The sequence below is a fragment of the Chelonia mydas genome, chromosome 6, assembly GCF_015237465.2.
Source record: "Chelonia mydas isolate rCheMyd1 chromosome 6, rCheMyd1.pri.v2, whole genome shotgun sequence".
Classification (NCBI taxonomy): domain Eukaryota; kingdom Metazoa; phylum Chordata; order Testudines; family Cheloniidae; genus Chelonia; species Chelonia mydas.
In genome coordinates, this window is record NC_051246.2 from 103,690,321 (window position 1) to 103,714,096 (window position 23,776).

Below are 23,776 nucleotides of genomic sequence, written 5' to 3' on the forward strand. Positions count from 1 at the left end.
TAGAAGGAAGGACAAACTGCTGTGGACATGGGGGTAAAGAGGATGAAATGAGAAATTCTTGGTTCCTGTCTTGCATTTTCCAATCTGAAGAGTAAATGCAGAGACTGAATGTCTGCAGTTCTAGATATGAGTGGCTACAGGCCTGAGCTACAAAATTCAGATCTTGCGTTCTGCTTCTCTAGCTTTTGAGCAGGTTTTAGTTTTTCAGGTAGATATTCAGAAGCTGAGGATTTGTCCCCTCATCAGGGTACAGCAATTTTGAAGGGATTAAAATATATGGGAAGGACTTGACCTGGAAACCACTTAAATGAATACTCACTTTGTTTCCATATTGCATTACATGGCTGGTGTTGGTGTGTTTCTTTACTATCAGAAATTGCTTATGGAGAGTTTCTTTTTTCAGATCCTCCTGCATGAAGAAATGTATATGTTTATAGACATCAAAATATGGCTGTTGTAAAAATGCAAGGAAAATTTAGAAGAGCCTTAGCTTCCCCCTGAGCAGGAGGTGAATACCAGGGCAATGGCTATTAGCACTTCAAAGAGATTAAATGAAACGTTAGGAAACTTGGGTGAAATTGAGATTCTATGGCATCTTCTCAAACTGCAGTAAAAAATCCCTGAAGTGTTTCGTTACTACTGTAAATTTGGTTCAAAACAACACTTAATGAATGGCAGTAGCTTTTGTTCATATTTAAGGATCATTAAGGAAACTTGGATACACTATTCAGTAACTGCACTTTGAGATTCATGTTCAAAAGCTTGCCATGATGTTGCCCCAAATTAGTAACTTCAGGATAAGTGAACTCAAAATTAGTGGCTAGGCTGTTTCTAATTTTTTCCACTTCAACACCCATCAAAGAGGAATTAAGTTTCTGAACTAAATTTAAAGATGTCCAAATGAACAACTTGCACAAATATTGAATTTATCAGTAAAGTGTTTAAGTTTACAAGCCATCCAGTTCCACATTACTAAGGATTAAGAATTTAAACAATTTTTAATCTTAAATAAAACCTAAAGGATAAAAAACACTTGTATAAAGAAAAACTGTAATGCTTAAAGCTTTATAATTGTCTTAAATTTAAAGCACCAAATATTTGATCTAAGTAACTTACCACATCAGAATCTTCCATCCAGTTGACACTGTACCAGTCACCTAGGTAGGTCTGTCTCTTATCATCATAGTAACATGCATAAGAAGACTCCCTAGGATTGGCAGCAGTAGTTGCATAAACTGTAAGACAAATGGAAGAGCAGTCTTTATTTAAGTGGTACTTAACTGTCTGCTATACTTGTCTGAATGTCATGGATTTTATTCATTTACTTCAGGGCTTTGAACTGAAAAATCAGCCTGCTAATATTTTGTCCACAGTTGCTGTTGGTGCCACTGAAAAAGCTCTTTTTCTTTTACCAACTGTGTGTTCTATTGTGAGCATATAATGAAGAATGTGTAGGTTGGGGAAAGAGGCTTTTGATCAAAAGCTTCTATTCAAAACACTGCAAATACAAACGCTATCTTAGTTGAAGGATAGATTCTTAACTGATCAGCTGAACTGCCTATTCTGCATGCTAACAATTGGTATTAATTTGATATTTCATTTGGAATAACATTGAATGTCCCTATGCAGTGTTGTTGTAGCCCTGTCAGTCCCAGGTTATTACAGAGACAAGATGGGTGAGGTTTAATCTTTTATTGGACCAACTTCTGTTGGTGAGAGAGACAAGCTTTTGAGCTACAGAAAGCTCTTCTTCAGTGTAAAACTAAAAGATACGACCTCACCCACACCTTGTCTCATTTAACATCCCTGAAATTCCTCTTTTCCAGAAAACACTGCCACTGGAGTAATACTGTACATTATTAACACTCTTCATTGAGCATACTAAGGTAAAAAAAAAAAAAACCTTTAGAACAGCTCCATCCAACAATGTTCTATTAGCAATCAAGTATTTTCTAATACAATGGGATACCAGTTCAAAACACTCTGCAAGTTATCCCATTACTGGGACAGGAAGCCTAATCCTAGCTCTGAAAAATTCAGACACCCAAAAGACCTCAGTAGCTAAAGACATAGCATGGCATATTTTGTATGTTTGCAGGAATTTTTGAAGGAGGTTGAATGTAGCATTTGTGATATCAATATAACAATAGTTATTTCTTTGTATATACAAGTCATTTTGTTTCAGGCAGAAAAGAGTTAGAATATGGTGAAAAGCAGGACACCAAAACTGAAGACTTTACTGCCTTTTTAACAGTTTGCATTTCATAATTCTTTCCATGGTACATTCTTAAAATGCTTAACAAATAATCAATTAAACCTTGCAACTTGTCTTTGAGGGTAGGTGAGTAACACACCATTTTGCAGATGGCTGAAGAGAAAAGAGGTTGTCAAAAACCAAGTCTCAAGTTGGTGGCAGAGCTAATGACAGAACCAAACAGTCCTGATACTCTGCTAAACCTCCACATGAAGGTGGGTGCAATAATCCCAGAACTGCCCTCCACACTTCTGATCAAGTCAGGATATGCAGCACATTGGCCACAAGAGATTTTGACCATTTCAAGCTAGGAAACGCCAGGCCAAAAAGCTGACTGATCACTTACCATTGATATCATCAGCCAAATGGTTCATCATTGATCCAGATTCACACGCTTCAATGTAAAACACCAGCTGCAGAATAAGTGAGACATGTTAGGAAAAACAGTGGACTGGAGAAGAGTTTCAACTCCTTTCAGACGCTAATTAATCTGGTCCTTACTGATAATCCACTAAAACAGCACACTACACGTAGTCCTACACATAAAGGCAAATTAGCTCACTTCCTGCTTTGAAAAACTGAAACAAGTGAAGAAAATTGCATTGAAAAGGTTTCTTAATGACTTTTCTATGTACATCTCACATGGATCTTTTTGCTAATTCAAGCAGAATTCAACTAGCTGGTCAGCTTTTTTAAATTGGAAATAGTATACCATTCTGAGTTGGCTGTAGCCTCAGTATTTTTGAGACATCACCACCACTTATACAGACCTAAACACAACTAACTAGTACTCTGACATGATTAATAAAAAGTTTATTTAAGAAGGTAATCTATCAAACAGCTATAGATACCAATTAGTTTTCTTTGCTCTAAGTGACTTCACCTGTGCTGAAATGGGAATAGAAACCACTTATATAAAAGAATTGGTGGGTTGTTTAATTTAAATGTTAGCTTTTGTAAGTATCCCTTTATCCTCAGCTGACTTGTTATTTTGTAACAATAACCAGCAGTGAATCACAAGATATACACAGGGTTCCTACAGTAATAATACATAGGGTCAAGGGTGAACAAAGCACAAGAAGCAGGAGTGAAGTGATAGTGGGTGTTTTTCAACTCTACTGGTGATCAAAATATATGGGAGTCACAGGACTTTGCTAAATCAGGATATGAAACCTTTCAACATTGATCCAAATAAATCACATGCTACAACTGGAAAGTAAGCAACTGAAGACGGTCCAAAAATGGAATATATATCCCATTTAGATGGGCAATCCATCTAAATTTCAGGCTTTGAATCATCTTCCTCTTCAGTAACTATGATTTTATTGTTTAAACAATTGAGGGAAGTGCAGCCAAAGATGTCACAAAGATGCTTCCTCTGCATTAGTTCCTCTATTAATTTAATATCTGATAAACTGTTGTTTACCTTTTGGTATTTTTTGTTATGGTACATGTAATAAATGGTCTTGTTCAAGTCCTTTACATGGAGCTGTAAAATAAGAAAACTTGTTTTAATACCACCATAATTCAGCAAAATAAATAAGAGAAGAAACTAATTTCATCAGAATAAATTATTCCTACTTTTTATATATGACTGCTTCTAACTGTTTGGAGATATAAATATTTTCATTGTTAGAGTTCACAAGAGAGTTGTTTGAATATTTAATCCACACTTGTACCCCTTTTGTACTTAAATAAGTGATTTACTGTAGTCTGTGATCATCAAGTCCAAATTTAACATGAAGTTATATTTTTTGCCCCCAATGTTTTGCCCCCCGGGAAACAGAGGTTACAATATTTACTACAGTGTGCAAGATGAATAATCATACCCACAAAGGTCTGAATGATGCACTGCAAAGCTGAGCAATAAAAATCACACAACGAATAAATAGTCTATCTAGACCTCAGCTTTCAAACATTAAGTATTCTATTTTATATCATGTCCCAGACTGAGATCTGGTGTAAAGTGGGAGATCAGAACATGGCCCCTTATATTCTTTCCAAGAAAAAATAGTGTGTTAAGAAATTTAGATTTAGAAATATTTATTTTTATGGTAACTTTAAAAATGTTCAAAATAAAATGCTTACATCATCATTAGGAAAAGCCAGTAGTCCAGGGGCTCCATGGTCAGTGAAATAAACAAACACATGATCCTTGGGACCACTGCGAAGAGAAATTCAGAAACCACTGACTTTCTAAACATTTCAGCTTAGTCTTTACATAAAAACCTGTTTATAGTATTGAGACATGCTGGTATCTGTGAAGATAAATCAGAAGATGTAGTCTCATCTATACAGCCTTTTTAAATTACGTACTACACTTTGGATACTTATGGGAAGAGATGGATGAGTAGAAAAGGAATGCAGTAGGAAGCCGGAATCCTGAACTGAACAAAACACACACCTGTTAGGGATGGTCTTTCTAGATAATACTTAGTCCTGCCGTGAGTGCAGGGGACTGGACTAGAAGACCTCTCAAGTTCCCTTCCAGTCCTACAATTGTATGATTTTATGTCTCTCTTAAGAGGCTCAGAATTTTCACACTAGCAATGTAAATGGATTTAAGTGTCTTATTCTTGTAATATAAACATTTTGGGTCATTTTAGTCCCAGATTAAGCTTTTGTAAAATAGTTTTATAAAACCTGAGAATCAATAGCTATTTCCATGATTATTTTTAATTTCAGGTTAATCTAGTTCAGCTTCATAAATATATGCTGCAAATATCAGAAAACACTGGTACATTTTAAATGTGTTCAAAGAATGCAATGTACTCAAATATGGGATTTTTAGCCTTCTAATCCTTGATGCTCTATTAAAGTGGATTACCTACACCGATGGGAGAATCCTTCCCATCAGCATAAATAGTGTCTACACTGAAGTGCCACAGTGGTGCAGTTACAGCTGGGCTGCTGTAGCGTTTCAAGTGTAGACAAGCCATCTGTACAGTAATGCACAATAGGACCAGATGCATTATGGGTTTTCATCTTCCCCTGATGTATCTGGAATATTGTAGGCCAGTACCAGACACAGTTAACACAGGACTTCCATACCTAAAAGATATAGCAATAATAGGAAGAGATTCTAAAGATTCTTCATTGTTGTTAAGACCCTTAATGAGCGTCTTCCTTCACACAATTACAATGTGGCCAAGCTGCTCTGAATTATGTGGTTGCATTTATCCAATTTAGGATTCAACTATTTCTCTATTCTGCTAAAATTTGTTTTTTATTTATTTTATTTATTTATGTAATTCAGATTTTTTTTGTACTAGTCTGGTTCTGAAATTCTTTGTGTATTGGATACTTAAAGGCCTTGATTTCAGAAGACATTGTGTAGTCTGCCGCAGGGATCAGAAGATTGTTCCATTCATGCAAATGGCAACTATGCATGGATGCAAGTAAGGTTAACTACTGTCTTTTTACTGAGTAGCAATAAATGTTGGGACCCCTGCACATCCACTCCCTTACTTACAACTATGTGGGGGGGAAGAGGGAGGCAGGTTGAAAATGCCCATGTATGAGTAGCCATGGGCCAAAGTGCAATTTTTAATTTGGCTAATGAAATGTTTAGCTGTGTTCACCTTTTAGACCTCATTCCAGTTTAGCAATTTTGCAGTAGTACAGCAAAATATTCATTAATAAAAGCTCAGAACCCTTCTCAGCGCTTCTAATCTTGCAGAAGAAAGGTAAGCAGCAGGATACGGACCCTGGACTTCAGGAAAGCAGACTTCGACTCCCTCAGGGAGCGGATGGGTAGGATCCCCTGGGGGACTAACATGAAGGGGAAAGGAGTCCAGGAGAACTGGCTGTATTTCAAGGAATCCCTGTTGAGGTTACAGGGACAAACCATCCCGATGAGTCGAAAGAATAGTAAATATGGCAGGCGACCAGCTTGGCTTAACGGTGAAATCCTAGCGGATCTTAAACATAAAAAAGAAGCTTACAAGAAGTGGAAGGTTGGACATATGACCAGGGAAGAGTATAAAAATATTGCTCAGGCATGTAGGAATGAAATCAGGAGGGCCAAATCGCACCTGGAGCTGCAGCTAGCAAGAGATGTCAAGAGTAACAAGAAGGGTTTCTTCAGGTATGCTGGCAACAAGAAGAAAGCCAAGGAAAGTGTGGGCCCCTTACTGAATGAGGGAGGCAACCTAGTGACAGAGGATGTGGAAAAAGCTAATGTGCTCAATGCTTTTTTTGCCTCTGTCTTCACTAACAAGGACAGCTCCCAGACTGCTGCGCTGGGCATCGCAACATGGGGAGTAGATGGCCAGCCCTCTGTGGAGAAAGAGGTGGTTAGGGACTATTTAGAAAAGCTGGATGTGCACAAGTCCATGGGGCCGGACGAGTTGCATCCGAGAGTGCTAAAGGAATTGGCGAATGTGATTGCAGAGCCATTGGCCATTATCTTTGAAAACTCGTGGCGAACGGGGGGTCCCAGATGACTGGAAAAAGGCTAATGTAGTGCCAATCTTTAAAAAAGGGAAGGAGGAGGATCCTGGGAACTACAGGCCAGTCAGCCTCACCTCAGTCCCCGGAAAAATCATGGAGCAGGTCCTCAAGGAATCAGTCCTGAAGCACTTACACGAGAGAAAAGTGATCAGGAACAGTCAGCATGGATTCACCAAGGGTAGGTCATGCCTGACTAATCTAATAGCCTTCTATGACGAGATTACTGATTCTGTGGATGAAGGGAAAGCAGTGGATGTATTGTTTCTTGACTTTAGCAAAGCTTTTCACATGGTCTCCCACAGTATTCTTGTCAGCAAGTTAAAGAATATTGCACTATAAGGTGGGTAGAAAGTTGGCTAGATTGTCGGGCTCAACGGGTAGTGATCAATGGCTCCATGTCTAGTTGGCAGCCGGTGTCAAGTGGAGTGCCCCAGGGGTCAGTCCTGGGGTCGGTTTTGTTCAATATCTTCATAAATGATCTGGAGGATGGTGTGGATTGCACACTCAGCAAATTTGCGGATGATACTAAACTGGGAGGAGTGGTAGATATGCTGGAGGCAGGGATAGGATACAGAGGGACCTAGACAAATTGGAGGATTGGGCCAAAAGAAACCTGATGAGGTTCAATAAGGATAAGTGCAGACTAGGGACCGAATGGCTAGAATGGCTTTCTTCTTGTTGCCAGCAGTTCTGCGGAAAAGGACCTAGGGGTTACAGTGGACGAGAAGCTGGATATGAGTCAGCAGTGTGCCCTTGTTGCCAAGAAGGCCAATGGCATTTTGGGATGTATAAGTAGGGGCATAGCGAGCAGATCAAGGGACGTGATCGTTCCCCTCTATTCGACATTGATGAGGCCTCATCTGGAGTACTGTGTCCAGTTTTGGGCCCCACACTACAAGAAGGACGTGGATAAATTGGAGAGAGTCCAGCGAAGGGCAACAAAAATGATTAGGGGTCTGGAACACATGATTTATGAGGAGAGGCTGAGGGAACTGGGATTGTTTAGTCTGCAGAAGAGAAGAATGAGGGGGGATTTGATAGCTGCTTTCAACTACCTGAGAGGTGGTTCCAGAGAGGATGGTTCTAGACTATTTTCAGTGGTAGAAGAGGACAGGACAAGGAGTAATGGTCTCAAGTTGCAGTGGGGGAGGTTTAGGTTGGATATTAGGAAAAACTTTTTCACTAGGAGGGTGGTGAAACACTGGAATGCGTTACCTAGGGAGGTGGTAGAATCTCCTTCCTTGGAAGTTTTTAAGGTCAGGCTGGACAAAGCCCTGGCTGGGATGATTTGATTGGGGATTGGTCCTGCTTTGAGCAGGGGGTTGGACTAGATGACCTCCTGAGGTCCCTTCCAACCCTGATATTCTATGATTCTATGATTTATACACTGAATATTTTAAGCCTGAATTATGTAGGCAAAGCCTCATGTGACTACATCTCTGTGGCAATGACCAATTTAAATACAGTCCAGCTCCGTAACTTTTCTCCTTTCTTCCACCTGATTCCAATGCCAGAGTTCCCCTCTCTCTCCACCAACTTGTCTGCAATAGTCAAGTTGCTCTCTATTGTGGATATCTAGATCTCAGTCCACACTATATTTGGTATCCATCAGATACAGACACACTTTTGATACTAGATTGCTAAAAAAGTAGAATTGTCACATTACTAATTCCAAAGATGTAGAATAGCCATTGACCAGTCTTGCTAATCCTCAGTCTGGACAACAATATAACTAAGATTGCATTTAAATCCCATTACTCAACATCAGCACGAGTGTCCACCCATGTGATATGATTTATCATTTCCTGAACACAACTTTTATGTTACCTTTTTAATACTTTTCCTGATCCTATGCCCTTCATTGCTTCAGCATCACCTCTCAGAACAGCAAGGAAATTTTTTGGAGTAACATCCTACAGATCAAGAGAGTTTTAAAATTTAAATATGAAGCGCAGTAACAGTCAACCTTATCTACTCGCCTAGACAGGCTGGTTCTGTCTGACAGAACCAACAAGTGTTTTACAATGCAGAGGAATGCTGTTGGGGTGGGCTTTGGGAGCTGGTTCCTATGATAACCATTATTACTGATCTTCATATGCAGCATTTTTCTTTTCCTGTAAGGGCTTGTCTATACAGGAAAGTTTCCTATGATTTCCTATAACAGGAAATTATACTATACCAGTATAATTATACCAGTATACCTAAAATGATATAGATACACTAGTATAAACCCCAATGTGGGCAGGTATTTTGGAATAAAAGTGGTTCTTTGGTTTAGCTTAACCTCCTTCTAAAGCGACATAAGCTAAACTGAAAAAAGACACCTATTCCAAAATAAGCATGTACATAGTTATAACGGTATAACTGGTATCTGTTTAAATTTATACCTTGGAATATGCCAATACAACTTTCTGGTGTAGACAAGTCCTTAATCATGATGGTCACTCACTGCAGTTTGTTAGATCATGGCTGCTCTTGGAAATCAGGCAACAGTCATAGTGAAGGAAGCTAGGAAAACGCTTCAGTCATTGCACGTGTAAAATACAATGAAACCTATACTTCTCGTCAGTAGGTGATCTCCTCTCATGGGAGACTGCCTGAAAGTATCCCAAATTTATTATATCCAATACAGTTCTGATCCTCCTCTGTTAAGCAACTGATTTTTCTCAATCCCTTTAAGTAGATTTCACTCTGTCAAAAAGTTCTTGCCATTTAAGCTGATACCAAAGGGCTACTGCTGCTCATTTCCAGTTAAACAAGTACAAAACCTAAGCCACATTTGCTAAACAATATTATTTATCCAGTAGAAGTCTCTGACTACTGGCAGGATTCAGTGAAGTAAGTAATTTTTTTTTTTTTTTTTTAACAAAGTTAGGAATGTCTTTATTTGAAAAGTTAATGATTACTTTCAATGAAGTGTAGAGAAGATAAGCACTCAGGTGACAGTATGAACAGAAATTTAAGTGCTGTTTTTATAGCTCTTTGCAACAGCCTTTATGGCTGCATACGCAGATCTCTGAGACTACCTCCTATTTAAGTACATCTACATGGCACACCACTGGTGGCAGCGTGTAGGATATGTGTAGCTACATGCCACAGTAAAAAGCACGCTGTGTCACTGTGGTATGCAGCTACACACAGCAGTGAAAGGCTCTGGCAGTGGGGAGGCAGAAGGGAAAGACTTTGGCAGCTCCCCACTGCCAGAGCCTTTCACTGTGGGAAGGAAAGGCTCTGGCAGGGGAGAGACAGATGGGAGCTTCCAGAGCCCTTACCTGCTGCCTCCCCGCACCAGAGACCTTCTCCAATGCCAGAGCCTTCCCCTGTGGCACAGAAAGACTCTGGCAGCAGGGAGACAGAGGGACACTACACTGCTAAAAATAGCAATGCAGATGGGGGGCACTGCTTGGACATGTAGAGCTGTGTAGAGTATATACCCACAGAGTTCAGGCTTGTCCTCACTCTACTCACCTAAGCAGTGCTTCACCATCTACACTGCTCTTCAGACCTATGCTAGGGGAGCATGCGCGTACATACTCTATATCCCACAGTAAGGAGTATGCAGTGTAGCATGCTTTTAGTAGCAACTTGTAAATTACTCAGATATTGGGCTACTGAGCCATAAACTACAGTTAAATTTAATCAGTACATGTTTACATATTGAGTTATTGATGATTTTTTTTTTAATTGTAAGATTTCCCCTCCCCTCACTCTGAGTATGGTGCAGAAATAATGGAACAGTCTATTGTTATAGTTTCTGCTCCATTTTAATACGCCCTCTGTTTACATCCTAGTTAGGAAAGGTTGGCCAAGCCATCCAACTGGATGAACATGCTCCAGTGCTTTGTATCAACCAGAGGCTTAATACTAAATGTATTAGGGAATATCTAACAGTCTGGGGGGTGAAAAAAGATTTACTTGGGTCACTAGGTCATGTTAAATCTCAAACATATTGGTTGAATAATAGAGATTACTTCAGTCCTACCTCTTGTACATAGTCCTTTGGCACTCCCTCGTACACATCTGTGCCATTGGGTCTATTGATGATGATGCCTTTGGTTGGATTTCTGAAAATTAAGTTGGACACATGTATTAAGAATAATTCATATGCCGTATAGCGCCAACAAATTAACTAGAAAAATATTAAAAGGTCATGAAACGTCGACAAGATCAAGTCCAAATATTTGTACATATTTATTTACAAAAGCATCACCTCTTTAAAACTGATTTTTGAATGATCATGTGGAGGTCTTTGTGCCTTATCAATTACATATGCCCAGCTCAAGGCCCATGAACCCAGTGGCAAGACCAGGTAAATTGTTCTGAGGGTGCAGGACATGGTCCGTGATGGCTATAATCCCTGTATTTATCAGTTTAGGTGCTTCAAGTAGCCCTTGCTTTGGTTCTGCTTTGAAATGGTTTTATTCTCTTTTGACACCTGAACCATTGCCAGTGCTGTGTAATTGCAGACACTGATAGCAAAATATTAACCAGCTAGTGTCACCTAATTCTGTTTATCGGTTAAGGCAGTTGACTAAGGTGTGGCTGTCACTGTGCCCACACAGCTTCTAGGAACCAAAAGTAAGAGCTGAGTGTTGAAATTAGTCCAGAGTGAAGGGCCATCACTGAAACTGGGTGCAGCTGCACATAAATATTGACCTCCTTTATAAAGCACTTCAGTATTTACTGGTGAAAAGTGCAATGTAAGAGCTGGTTGTATTATAAAGGCAAATATGGCCAAAGGTACCAAATCAGATGATGCATGGGAATTTCCTTTTTTATGGAAAGTATGCTTTGGGGACTAAACAGGCTGACAAGGGCCCTTAAAGATATCCACACTATATAGGCATGTCTGTACTGTAAAGTACTACATAACAGACGATTTTTACTATGTATAATAAAAATTAAGATAACTTACTTTTGCATGTTGTGAAACAAGTAAACAATCACGGAGCTCTGAATGTACACTGCCATAACTGAAATCAGGATCTTACTCTTGAAATTTAGAAATTTGCAAGGTATGCATCCTAAAGTGAACTCATTTCAGTGATGGGTGAAGTGGTCCCTGTACATACTCTGTGAAGTGCTTAGGATTCTTCTTTTTGAGATACTACATACACACAAAGTACTACTGCTAACTATGGAACAGAAAAAAAATATACATGGTTTAATATTCTTGCCATGTTCTTCACTTACTCCTCATTTTCTGCAATGTCATCATACATCATGACAATGATCTGTTCATCTGGAATTCCATTTCGGTGTACAATTTGGTAAGCATGGCATACATCAGCCTGAAATAGAGCAGAATGTCCTTGCTAATTCCTTGTTAATCTTTGGGAACAAAAGAGAATCACTTTATAAGATTTTGTCTAAAAGAAACTCCGGACCAACATCCTCATCTAAGTAACAGGATTTCACAATTGTCACTCTGAAGCCTAAAATGTCTTAAGTCAGTGTGAAGGGATGAAAACAGTTATAATCATGGCTGAGAGCTCTTTCTGTTCAGAGTATCACCAGATTCTAGCATCACTGGTCCCTGTGAGAACAGGCTGGAATGTTGGAGTGCGAAGATTCTGTGGCAGGTGGAACGTGGCAGCTGATCAGAGAAGCTGGGGGTTGCAAAAAGGTGCGTGTCCCTCCGGCCAGGGCGAGCTCTGTGCACAGACTTTGGGAAACATGTACAAACTGCAATACTTCTCGCTACAACATAGTGTATGGGAAACAAGGGCTCCATTTTCAGGTGTTTGTGTGGTTTTGTTTTGTTTGTTTAAACACATGACTTTCTGAATGACACCCGTGCAACAGCATGGGCTTTCAGAAACTAGTTGTAAATATGAAGGATTGAGAGCCTCCGGAAAGCCTGAACACACAGCTGTCATCAAAGGCTTAATGGCTTTCTACTAGCCTGCCGCTTTGACCATGTCATCCCTCTCTTAGCAGTCCTCCACTGATGACTTCTTCTCCATTGCATTGAACATAAACTGCTTATATTCATTTTCTAGGCCCTTCACAGCCTATCCCCAACCCTACCTATTATCTCTCCTTTGCAATTGAAATGTCAATTCTTACCTATGATAGGCCAATAATACCAGCCTCCATCACCCACTTGCTAAACTTTCAAACAAGCACATTAGTGCTTTCTCCCAGGCTGCCCTCCATGCTTGGGAGAAGCTCCCTGTAAACATCTCCAAAACTAATTCATTATCCACCTTCAAATTCCTCCTTAAAACTTTTCTTTGCTATAATACCTACAAAAATCTTGACAGTGGGTCGGCAGCTGAGACCACTGCCTATCATGCCAGTCAATAGAGTCTTGTTTCCTTGCGCCACCCTAATCTATTTGTCTAAATCAGAGGTCCCCAAACTCTGGGAGGCACTCCACTGGGGGAGAGGGGGGGCATGGAGGAATGTTGAGGTGGGGGTGGCTGAGGCCTGGGCCAGACCCCAAGTGGGGTGGGGAGGGAGTGCCACCCAGCTCAGTTGCTGGCCTGGCCCCCAGCTGTGACCCCAGCCTCAACCCCCTTCACCCTGTCCGCATCCCCCTCTCCAAGCCACGGACCTGCTTCCAGCAGGCTCTGGGGGGGTGGGGTACAGACCGGGGTAATAGGAGACATGACCCTGAAAAGTTTGGGAACCACTGGTCTATATCCATCTGTTATCCATTGTCTTATACTAGGGTTGTAAGCTTTTTGGGGTGGGAACAATATTTTTATTTGTACATCGCCTAACACAGGACAAATTTTTTGGTGGCCTCAGAGTGGGGCCACCAACTCTTGCTGATGGCCACTCTCTCACTTTTTCCTAAAATACTTGATTAGCTTTAGGATAATCAAATAAATATGCACATATACACATCCAAATCATTGTAATTTATTTATTGTTACCTAGTAAGTCTGTTGTGAAAAGTGATATTAACAAATATACTGGTATCACTTTTCACAGTAGACTTAAACAGTCCTGGCAAATTAAGCCATGTATGGAGGGTTGGGGGAGACAGTGGGGGGCCAGGGGAGATGGGGCTGGGGAGGCAGTGGGGGCCTGGAGACTGAAGCCCTGTGGCCACTTCCCAAAGCCCCGCGGCCCGGAGGATGGGGTCCAGGGACAGAGCCTGAAGCCATGTGGCTGGAGCCTGGGGCCTGCCAGAGCCCAGGGCTGGAGCCTGAAGCCCCACAGACAGAGCTTGCTGCTCCGCCATCCCAGGCTGAAGCCCAAAGCCTGAGCCCCACTACCCATGGGAAGGTGGGGAACTCTCTGGCTGCCTGCTCCTCCAGCGTTGTGCCCCAGGTGACTCCAGACGGGGGCAGGGCCCAACCCCTGCTGCTGGTCCCAGCATCCAGGAGCAACAGGGAGTGGGAGAGGGCTCTATTCTGCACTCCCCACATCGCAGCCCAGAAGGCTGTGACGGCAAGAAAAGCCCCTGGTGGCGGCATGTGGCCACGGTGGCCGCATTTGAGTAACGCTGGCCTAGCACAACACAGTCCTTCTGGTCCATTACCAGGACTCATGCCTGCTATGGTAATGCAAATAATTTTTTTCCAATCAGGGCTTGGAGCAATTAGATTATAGCACAGAAATGGTTACTGACAGTATTAGTACCCATCTCTGTACAATTAAAATCCAATTTGCTCCAAGTCCTGATTGGGGGGAAAAAAGCCATTCATTATATGAATGTTTTTGTAGAGTTTTCTTATGCATAATAGACGTCACTGAAAGGTTACTGGGAACATAATGCCTTCTGCAAAGAAATCTAAACTAAAATCCCATGCACTGAAGGCCTGATCCAAAGTCCAGTGGAGAAGACGACTCCCCTTGACTGCAATGAGCTCTGGATTAGGCCTTAGATGACTTATGCTTGGCCTAAAAAGTTATGATTTATGCGGTCTGACATCTGAAAAATTAACTTGGTCAGTTTTGAGCTAGGACAAATTCTCCCGCGCCTAATTACATTCCTTGTGGAATAACCCTAAGTATCTTAAGGGTATGTAAACACAAGTTGTGTGAAAAGCTAAACTACAGAATTTCTAATCAAACTCTTGCCCTTATTATAAACAGGATATGAATGTGCAGATTTTCTTTAAAGAGATACACTACTGCTATAGTTAAATCTCTTTTTTATAACAGAAATTACAATGTACATTAAAAAAAAGAAAAGGAGTACTTGTGGCACCTTAGAGACTAACCAGTTTATTTGAGCATGAGCTTTCGTGAGCTACAGCTCACTTCATCAGATGCATCCGATGAAGTGAGCTGTAGCTCACGAAAGCTCATGCTCAAATAAACTGGTTAGTCTCTAAGGTGCCACAAGTACTCCTTTTCTTTTTACGAATACAGACTAACACGGCTGTTACTCTGAAAAATGTACATTAAAGTGATCTTATATAAAAAATACATGTCTCCACGAGGAAAGCGCTAATATTTTGTTTTAGAAACTTCCCTCACGAACGAATTATTTTAGTTCTACAATCCGTTGATGATTTAATTGTCTACGGACAAAATAATTCTCCTCTACCCCTAGATAACTAAGAAATTTTCCAGAAATGCATTTTTCAACATTTCAGTGGAACTTCAAATAGCATTACACCAAGAGAGGTTTTCTTTCAGGTTATGCTGTGTGTGGTGGTGGGGTTTGCTTTTTTCTTTGTTTGTTTTTAATTCTAACCCCTTCCTATGATCTACTCCATGGGTGAGCAAACTTTTTGGCCCGAGGGCCACATCTGGGAATAGAAATTGTATGGCAGGCCATGAATGCTCACAAAATTGTGGTTGGGGTGGGGGGGGGGGGGATGGCTCTGGTTGCAGGTGCAGTCTCCGGGGTGGGGCCAGAACTGAAGAGTTCAGGGTGCGGGAGGGGGCTCCAGGCTGGGGCAGGAAGGTGGAGTGCAGGGGGGAGAGGAGTGAGGATTCCAGCTGGGGGTGTGGGCTCTGGGGTGGGGCTATGGATGAGGAGTTTGGGGTGTAGGAGGGTGCTCCAGGCTGGAACCGAGGGGTTTGGAAGGCGGAAGGGGGATCATGACTGGGGCAGGGGGTACGAGCTCTGGAGTGGGGCTGGGGATGAAGGTTTTGGGGTGCAGGAGGGTGCTCCGGGCTGGGACCAAGTGGTTTGGAGGGTGGGAGGGGGCTCAGGGCTGGGGCACAGGGTTGGGGTGTGTGGGGGTGAGGCCTCTGGCTTGGGGCGCAGGCTCTGGGGTAGGGCTGGGGATGAGAGGTTTGGGGTGCAGGAGGGTGCTCCGGGCTGGGGCCGAGGGGTTTGGAGGGCGGGAGGGGGATCAGGGCTGGGGCAGGGTGTTGGTGCATGGGGAGAGGCTCAGGGGGGCAGACTCCGAGCAGCGCTTACCTCAAGGGGCTCCCGGAAGCAGCTCCCAGAAGTCCCTTCTCCAGCTCTTATGCGAGGCGCAGCCAGGCAGCCTTGCATGTTGCCCAGTCTGCAGGCACTGCCCCTGTAGTTCCCATTGGCTGCGGTTTGCGGCCAATGGGAGCTACGGGGGTGGCACTTGGGGCGGGGGCAGCATGCAGAGTGGAGCACTCTGGCTGCCCCTACACACAGGAGCCAGAGGGGGGCCATGCCGCTGCTTCCGGGAGCCGCATGGAGCGGCCCCCGACCCTACTCCCCAACTGGAGCGTCGGAGTGGGGCAATCCCCAGACCCTAGCAGGAGCTTGAGGGCCGGATTAAAATGGCTGGCGGGCTGGTTCCAGCCCACGGGCCATAGTTTGCCCACCCCTGATCTAGTCAACATTAGAAAAGTTGCACATGTTTAATTAAATCAATCCAATTAAACCAGAGAGAACTCCTGATGTAGACACTGAAACGTGATTAAACCTCACTTACATTGGCTTAGTTTAAATCAGTAATTTATTAGCATATGCTAAGCAAAGGTTAAACTGGTTTAGGAGTGTCCACATTAGGGGCTTGACCTGGTTTAATTAGATCAAATTTAGTTAAATTAGTGAAATGTTAATAATATAGGAAAAGCCCTGTCTTCAGAGTCTGACATAGAGATGGGGTGGTAATTGAGGAAGATTCCAGGAAAAGATGAGGTACGTTCCTTTAAAAAAAAAAAAAAAAAAAAAATCTGCTGTAGCACAATCTCGTCACATGATTTACTTTGGAAATCTACCCATCCTTACTAAAGGAGTTATATTTCCTATTACATCAGACGAGATTTTCTTCCATCCAGCTCTGTAAACTTAAATATTTATATTTCAACATTGACATCTGCATGGCACTTCACCAGTCCCTACCCCAAACTGCTTACGTTAAATACAGATCTTGACAATAGACAAGAATAGGAGAGAGCAGTGTAAAAACGTAAGATATGAAGCAGACGTTTGTGAGGTTTGCTAGGGAAAAAGAGAACTGGAAAGCACTAATCTGTACAGTCACTCTTCTAACCTTGAAATCCTTCCCAAAGATCTACTTCTTCTGTGGTGCCTACAGTAAATGGCTATGGGCTTAGCTACACAGGGAAACCTATCAGCATAACCATACCAGTATAACTAAATTACACAATACTGACATAAACTAAACTAGAGAAAGGCACTCTTATTTTGGAATAAGTGTGTCTGCACTAGGAGTTATACCAGTATAACTATAGTGGTATAATTATAGTACATTTCCCTGTAAAAACAAGCTCCAAATAGATGGACAATAAAAACGTCTGATGTACAAATATTAACCAACTCAGAACCATTCAGCTGTGTACATAACTAGCCTTTGTAAACAGGTTTGTTGGAGTTTCCTTTGTCTTCTCCTTTTCCCTATTGCGTGTAACACTCATTTATTACATCTTGACTTAATTAGATGGTAGAACTTTTTGGGGTGGGGAAACATCTTTTTACCCTGTGATTGCAAAGCATTAGGCACAAATAGCACCTCAGCAGGCCTCCAGGTGCCCCCCCCGTACTACTGCTACTAATTGTAATAGAGACCAGTTGAAGAAGAGAGAGGATATATTGGGAGACATTTAAAATGCAAAAAGTGAGGATTTGCATATTCTGTCTTAAGTCTTGTCTACATTAGGCTTTACCTGTATAGTTAAACCATCAAAACCTTATCATGTGGATGCAGTTATATCAGAGAAACTGTGTTTATAATGGTATAGTTTATGCCAGGTTGGGGAACTGGCATAAGCTATGCCAGTATAAACACAGGTATACCTGTATAATTGTATTTAGGCTACAGCTGTTACTGGTATAGCTATATCGGTTAAAAAAAAAAAAACACCACCACCACCACCACTCCTAACTGACATAGCTATGCTGGTAAAAGGTTCTGTAGGTTAGGCTTTACATCATTTTAATCTAGACAGGGCAACCAGCCTCAGCTAAATTACTTGCCACTTGTTGCTGCTGTTATACCCTCCTCCATACTGTGGCCCTTTCTCCTCCTCCCACCCCCAGCATTGCTTCAGCATCTTTTCTCTGAACTTTTCAACCTCCTCCTCCGCACTTTGGTGCCATTGCTGCTGCTTGATATGTCTAAAAATCTCATTTCCATTACTTATCTTCCCAAACACATCCTCCTACACTGTTCTCATAGCGATGTTTGTTGTTTGCGTGATTGTTTTACTTCCTCTGGTGTTAGCACCACATTTTATCATTTTACATTTCTTGCATTTGCTGTCTGGAAGTACTTTTCACATTATTCTGTTCTATATCTGTTCTTAAACAGTCCTCATCATTGAAGTATCTGAAGGTCTTTCAGTCGTGCCTTAAGCAATGTGACGAACATCTGTCCTGTGAGTCATTTGTTCTCTCACCCTCTCCCCTACCCCCAGGGACGGCGGGGGGGAGGGGGGATTGTGTGTGCAGTGTTTGTTTCGGTAGGTTTTTTTAATTATATGTACATTCAAAGCAGACTAGAGCAACTCATTTTCTCATCAATGTCCTTTCCAATACACTCTAAATCTTTTTTTTCCCCACAGGACTCATTTACTGCAGTGGAGATAAGGGGTGATACCAACCATTCAGGTGTTAACACTGTAAAACCTCAAGTACAAAACACTCGCTCTTTTCAATAAAATTATCTAATTGATGCAGCTTCCTAACCATTGTCACCTTCTCTCTCTGTACATTTAGGGCTTATCTACATGGGGAAGTTACACCCACACAAGATAGGGTGTGAATTTAAACCACTCATACCACCACAACTCCCCATGTGGTTACTTTTATTCTGGTAAAAGGAGGTCTTTTTCCGGTTTAGTCTGTCACTTTGCAAGCAAAAAGAAAAGGAGTACTTGTGGCACCTTAGAGACTAACCAATTTATTTGAGCATAAGCTTTCGTGAGCGACAGCTCACTTCATCAGATGCATACTGTGGAAAGTGTAGAAGATCTTTTTATACACACAAAGCATGAAAAAATACCTCCCCCCCACCCCACTCTCCTGCTGGTAATAGCTTATCTAAAGTGATCACTCTCCTTACAATGTGTATGATAATCAAGTTGGGCCATTTCCAGCACAAATCCAGGTTTTCCCATCCACAGCCTCAGAAACACCTCTGACATCATAATCAAAAAGGCTGACAAAGGAGGTGCTGTTGTCATCATGAATAGGTTGGAATATGAACACGAGGCTGCTCGGCAGCTCTCCAACACCACTTTCTACAAGCCATTACCCTCTGATCCCACTGAGGGTTACCAAAAGAAACTACAGCATTTGCTCAAGAAACTCCCTGAAAAAGCACAAGATCAAATCTGCACAGACACATCCCTGGAACCCCGACCTGGATATTCTATCTACTACCCAAGATCCATAAACCTGGAAATCCTGGGGGCCCCATCATCTCAGGCATTGGCACCCTGACAGCAGGATTGTCTGGCTATGTAGACTCCCTCCTCAGGCCCTATGCTACCAGCACTCCCAGCTACCTTCGAGACACCACTGACTTCCTGAGGAAACTACAATCCATCGGTGATCTTCCTGATAACACCATCCTGGCCACTATGGATGTAGAAGCCCTCTACACCAACATTCCACACAAAGATGGACTACAAGCCGTCAAGAACACTATCCCCGATAATGTCACGGCTAACCTGGTGGCTGAACTTTGTGACTTTGTCCTTACCCATAACTATTTTACATTTGGGGACAATGTATACCTTCAAATCAGCGGCACTGCTATGGGTACCCGCATGGCCCCACAGTATGCCAACATTTGTATAGCTGACTTAGAACAACGCTTCCTCAGCTCTCGTCCCCTAACGCCCCTACTCTACTTGCGCTATATTGATGACATCTTCATCATCTGGACCCATGGAAAAGAAGCCCTTGAGGAATTCCACCATGATTTCAACAATTTCCATCCCACCATCAACCTCAGCCTGGTCCAGTCCACACAAGAGATCCACTTCCTGGACACTACAGTGCTAATAAGCGATGGTCACATAAACACCACCCTATACCGGAAACCTACTGACCGCTATTCCTGCCTACATGCCTCCAGCTTTCACCCTGACCACACCACACGATCCATTGTCTACAGCCAAGCTCTGCGATACAACCGCATTTGCTCCAACCCCTCAGACAGAGACACACACCTACAAGATCTCTATCAAGCATTCTTACAACTACAATACCCACCTGCGGAAGTGAAGAAACAGATTGATAGAGCCAGAAGAGTACCCAGAAGTCACCTATTACAGGACAGGCCTAACAAAGAAAATAACAGAACGCCACTAGCCGTCACCTTCAGCCCCCAACTAAAACCCCTCCAACGCATTATTAAGGATCTACAACCTATCCTCAAGGATGACCCAACACTCTCACAAATCTTGGGAGACAGGCCAGTCCTTGCCTACAGACAGCCCCCCAACCTGAAGCAAATACTCACCAGCAACTACATACCACACAACAGAACCACTAACCCAGGAACCTATCCTTGCAACAAAGCCCGTTGCCAACTGTGCCAACATATCTATTCAGGGGACACCATCACAGGGCCTAATAACATCAGCCACACTATCAGAGGCTCGTTCACCTGCACATCCACCAATGTGATATATGCCATCATGTGCCAGCAATGCCCCTCTGCCATGTGCATTGGTCAAACTGGACAGTCTCTACGTAAAAGAATAAATGGACACAAATCAGATGTCAAGAACTATAACATTCATAAACCAGTCGGAGAACACTTCAATCTCTCTGGTCACGCGATTACAGACATGAAAGTTGCGATATTACAACAAAAAAACTTCAAATCCAGACTCCAGCGAGAGACTGAATTGGAATTCATTTGCAAATTGGATACAATTAACTTAGGTTACCTTGCATAATGACTTAGCCACTCCCAGTCTCTATTCAAGCCTATTTCCCCTTGTTTTTTCCTACCCTCTTCCCCCCCCCCCCCCCAAAAAAAAACGTTCTTGTTAAACCCTGGATTTGTGCTGGAAATGGCCCACCTTGATTATCATACACATTGTAAGGAGAGTGATCACTTTAGATAAGCTATTACCAGCAGGAGAGTGGGGTCGGGGGAGGTATTTTTTCATGCTTTGTGTGTATAAAAAGGTCTTCTACACTTTCCACAGTATGCATCCGATGAAGTGAGCTGTAGCTCACGAAAGCTTATGCTCAAATAAATTGGTTAGTCTCTAAGGTGCCACAAGTACTCCTTTTCTTTTTGCGAATACAGACTAACACAGCTGTTACTCTGAAACTTTGGAAGCAGTTCAAGCTATGCCAAAAAAGCCACACTTATTCCAGAATAAGGAGAGAGATACTGGTATAATTACACTGGTATAACTGGAAAAATATTTCATATAGGTATACCCTTAGATGCGGCCCAAAATAAAGGTATACGTAAATCACTGACCAACTCTTCGGAGATTTCTCAGTCACCACAAAAAGGATGACTAAATCCTTTGTGAATAAGATGCCAATCAGATCTTTCACAAAACTGTTAAGCAACATCCATTTTTGTCTAAAATAGACCTTAAGTTTTCAAATCAGTAGTGATTTTTTTGGGTGCCCAAACATACTTTAAAGGAGTCTGATATTCATAAGTATCCAGTCTCTCAAAATCAGATCACTTTAAGTTTAAAGACAGGTTTCAGAGTAGCAGCCATGTTAGTCTGTATTTGCAAAAAGAATGCATCCGATGAAGTGAGCTGTAGCTCACGAAAGCTTATACTCAAATAAATTGGTTAGTCTCTAAAGTGCCACAAGTACTCCTTTTCTTTTTAAGTTTAAAGCATCTCATTTTGGGCTCCCAAAGACCAAGTCTACTTTAGAACCTTTTGCTAGCACACGGGTGACTGCATAAACACTGAGGACACAGTAATTCAGCTATGGTTTCCAGTGGTGATGCTCACACCTGGGTGAGGCTGATCTAGGCCCCAAAATTCTGGGTTAACTGTGCAGTGTAGACATAGTCTCAGTAGGAGTTAAGGCACTTTTTAAAAACTGTGGGAGACATTCTTCTTAATGACAACTGAATTCACTTGTTTACTCATTGTTCAGAGAGAAACTGCTGTCATGTTGTGTAGCCTGGAAGGAGGTTGGGGTTTCTCCACTGCACCTTAAGCTTTTAGGTTTCCTCATTTCTTCCTCAGCTGCATTTGCATAAAGAATGGAACTAGAAGGAATGCATAACCAAGACTTTCAAAAGTGGCTAGTTCACGGTGCCCCAACGCGGTGCCTGCGGGCGCAATGACACCCGCCAGGTCAGTTGTGTGCACCCACAGGACATGCCACCACCGCCGAGCGCGGCCACCGGAGAACCGGCAGCTGAAATGCCGCTGAGAAGTGTGGCCGTTTTTCGGCAGCATTTTGGTGGCGGCGCTTTTTGTCGCTGTCGCTTCTTGGCAGCATTTCAGCGGCGGGGGGGTCTGGCGCCCGCCAGTCTTCTGGGAATAGGAATGTGCTATTCCCACAGAAAGGTTGGGGACCACTGGGCTAATTATTTTGGCCAAGTCCATGGGCGGCGGGGTGAACGCGCCCTAGGGGGAGGCTAGTCCCTGGCCCTTCCCCCCCTTCTGCTCCCCCGCCAGAGCCCGGAGCACACTGCCCCACCACGCGCCCCAGCACTGGGCAGGCGAGCGGTGTGGCTGGAGTGCCCCTGGCCCCAGCACTGGGCGGGCAGCACGGCCGGAGCTCCCCCGGCCCCAGCGTGGTCCCAGTGGCGGGAGGATGGGGGACATGGCGTGGCAGGGTCTTGCGCACCACTGCCCCCAGCCTGCCTGCCTGCCCCAGCCTCTCGGCCACAGAAGGGAGCAGCAGGCAGGAGGGGGTCTGGTGGAACATGGGCAGGGCCACGCTAGGCTGTTTGAGGAGGCATGGCCTCCCCCGTCTGCGATACCCGCCGCCCATGGCCAGGTCTATATTTGAAAAGGCTTGTCAGGATGGCTATACAGATAAAAAGGCCTGCTAGCACTGGTGCAGCTTATAGTGGCAACAGAGTGCTTTTGCAGATATAGCTTAGATCAGTTTGGCAAGCAAAATAAGCATTCATGCCAATATAACTGCATCTAGAATAGGACTTTTGGAAGTTTAGAAATCTCAAAAAATCACATTCCTAAGTGACATTCAGGGGCATGTGCAAGTGGAGGGGGGAAAGCAGTGGCACAGGCCCCCCCAATAATTGTTGGGGGCACAAAACTCCTCCAGCCCTGGGGCCGCAGTGGTGGGGGGCGGGGGTAGGAGAGTGAGCTTCTCTCGGCCCTGAGGCTGTGGTGGCGGGGGAAGGAAGAGCGAGCTCCTGCTGGGCCAGGGCAGGGGGGTGGGAGGGAAGCCGGAGCTCCTGCCGAGGCCAGGGGAGGCCCGAGGCGCAAAGCAGGGTTGGGCGCAAGCCACGGCTGGATAAGGCACCGCCCTCTCCCGGGGGGGCGGCGACTCCTCTGGACATGAGCTGGGCCCTTCCTGTGGATCACCCCAGCTGTGACAGGGTCACTTGCCTCTCCCACTCCATGGAGATGTGGGGAGGAGGTGTTCTACCTCGGCCAGCGTTGGCAGCTGACTTAGAACTGATGCGGACCAGGGGAATCCGACTGTTTTAATTAAGACTAAGCATTGCAAAGGCCAACGGTGAGTGTTGACATAATGTGATTTCTGCCCAGTGCTCTGAATGTCAACGT

General features: G+C 43.3%; 1 protein-coding gene across 1 annotated transcript in view; it reads right to left on the bottom strand.

Annotated features, from left to right (window-relative positions):
* The window catches only part of LGMN (legumain), a 45,569-nt gene that overhangs the window by 5,830 nt on the left and 15,963 nt on the right, over nucleotides 1-23,776 (bottom strand). Inside the window, exons 3-10 of the mRNA XM_007055437.4 lie at nucleotides 11,900-11,997; nucleotides 10,689-10,770; nucleotides 8,534-8,619; nucleotides 4,343-4,418; nucleotides 3,681-3,743; nucleotides 2,601-2,667; nucleotides 1,117-1,235; nucleotides 320-409 (exon numbers count right to left, since the gene is read on the bottom strand). Of these exons, the coding sequence (XP_007055499.1) occupies nucleotides 320-409; nucleotides 1,117-1,235; nucleotides 2,601-2,667; nucleotides 3,681-3,743; nucleotides 4,343-4,418; nucleotides 8,534-8,619; nucleotides 10,689-10,770; nucleotides 11,900-11,997 (681 nt within the window). The remainder of the gene's footprint in view (nucleotides 1-319; nucleotides 410-1,116; nucleotides 1,236-2,600; nucleotides 2,668-3,680; nucleotides 3,744-4,342; nucleotides 4,419-8,533; nucleotides 8,620-10,688; nucleotides 10,771-11,899; nucleotides 11,998-23,776) is intronic.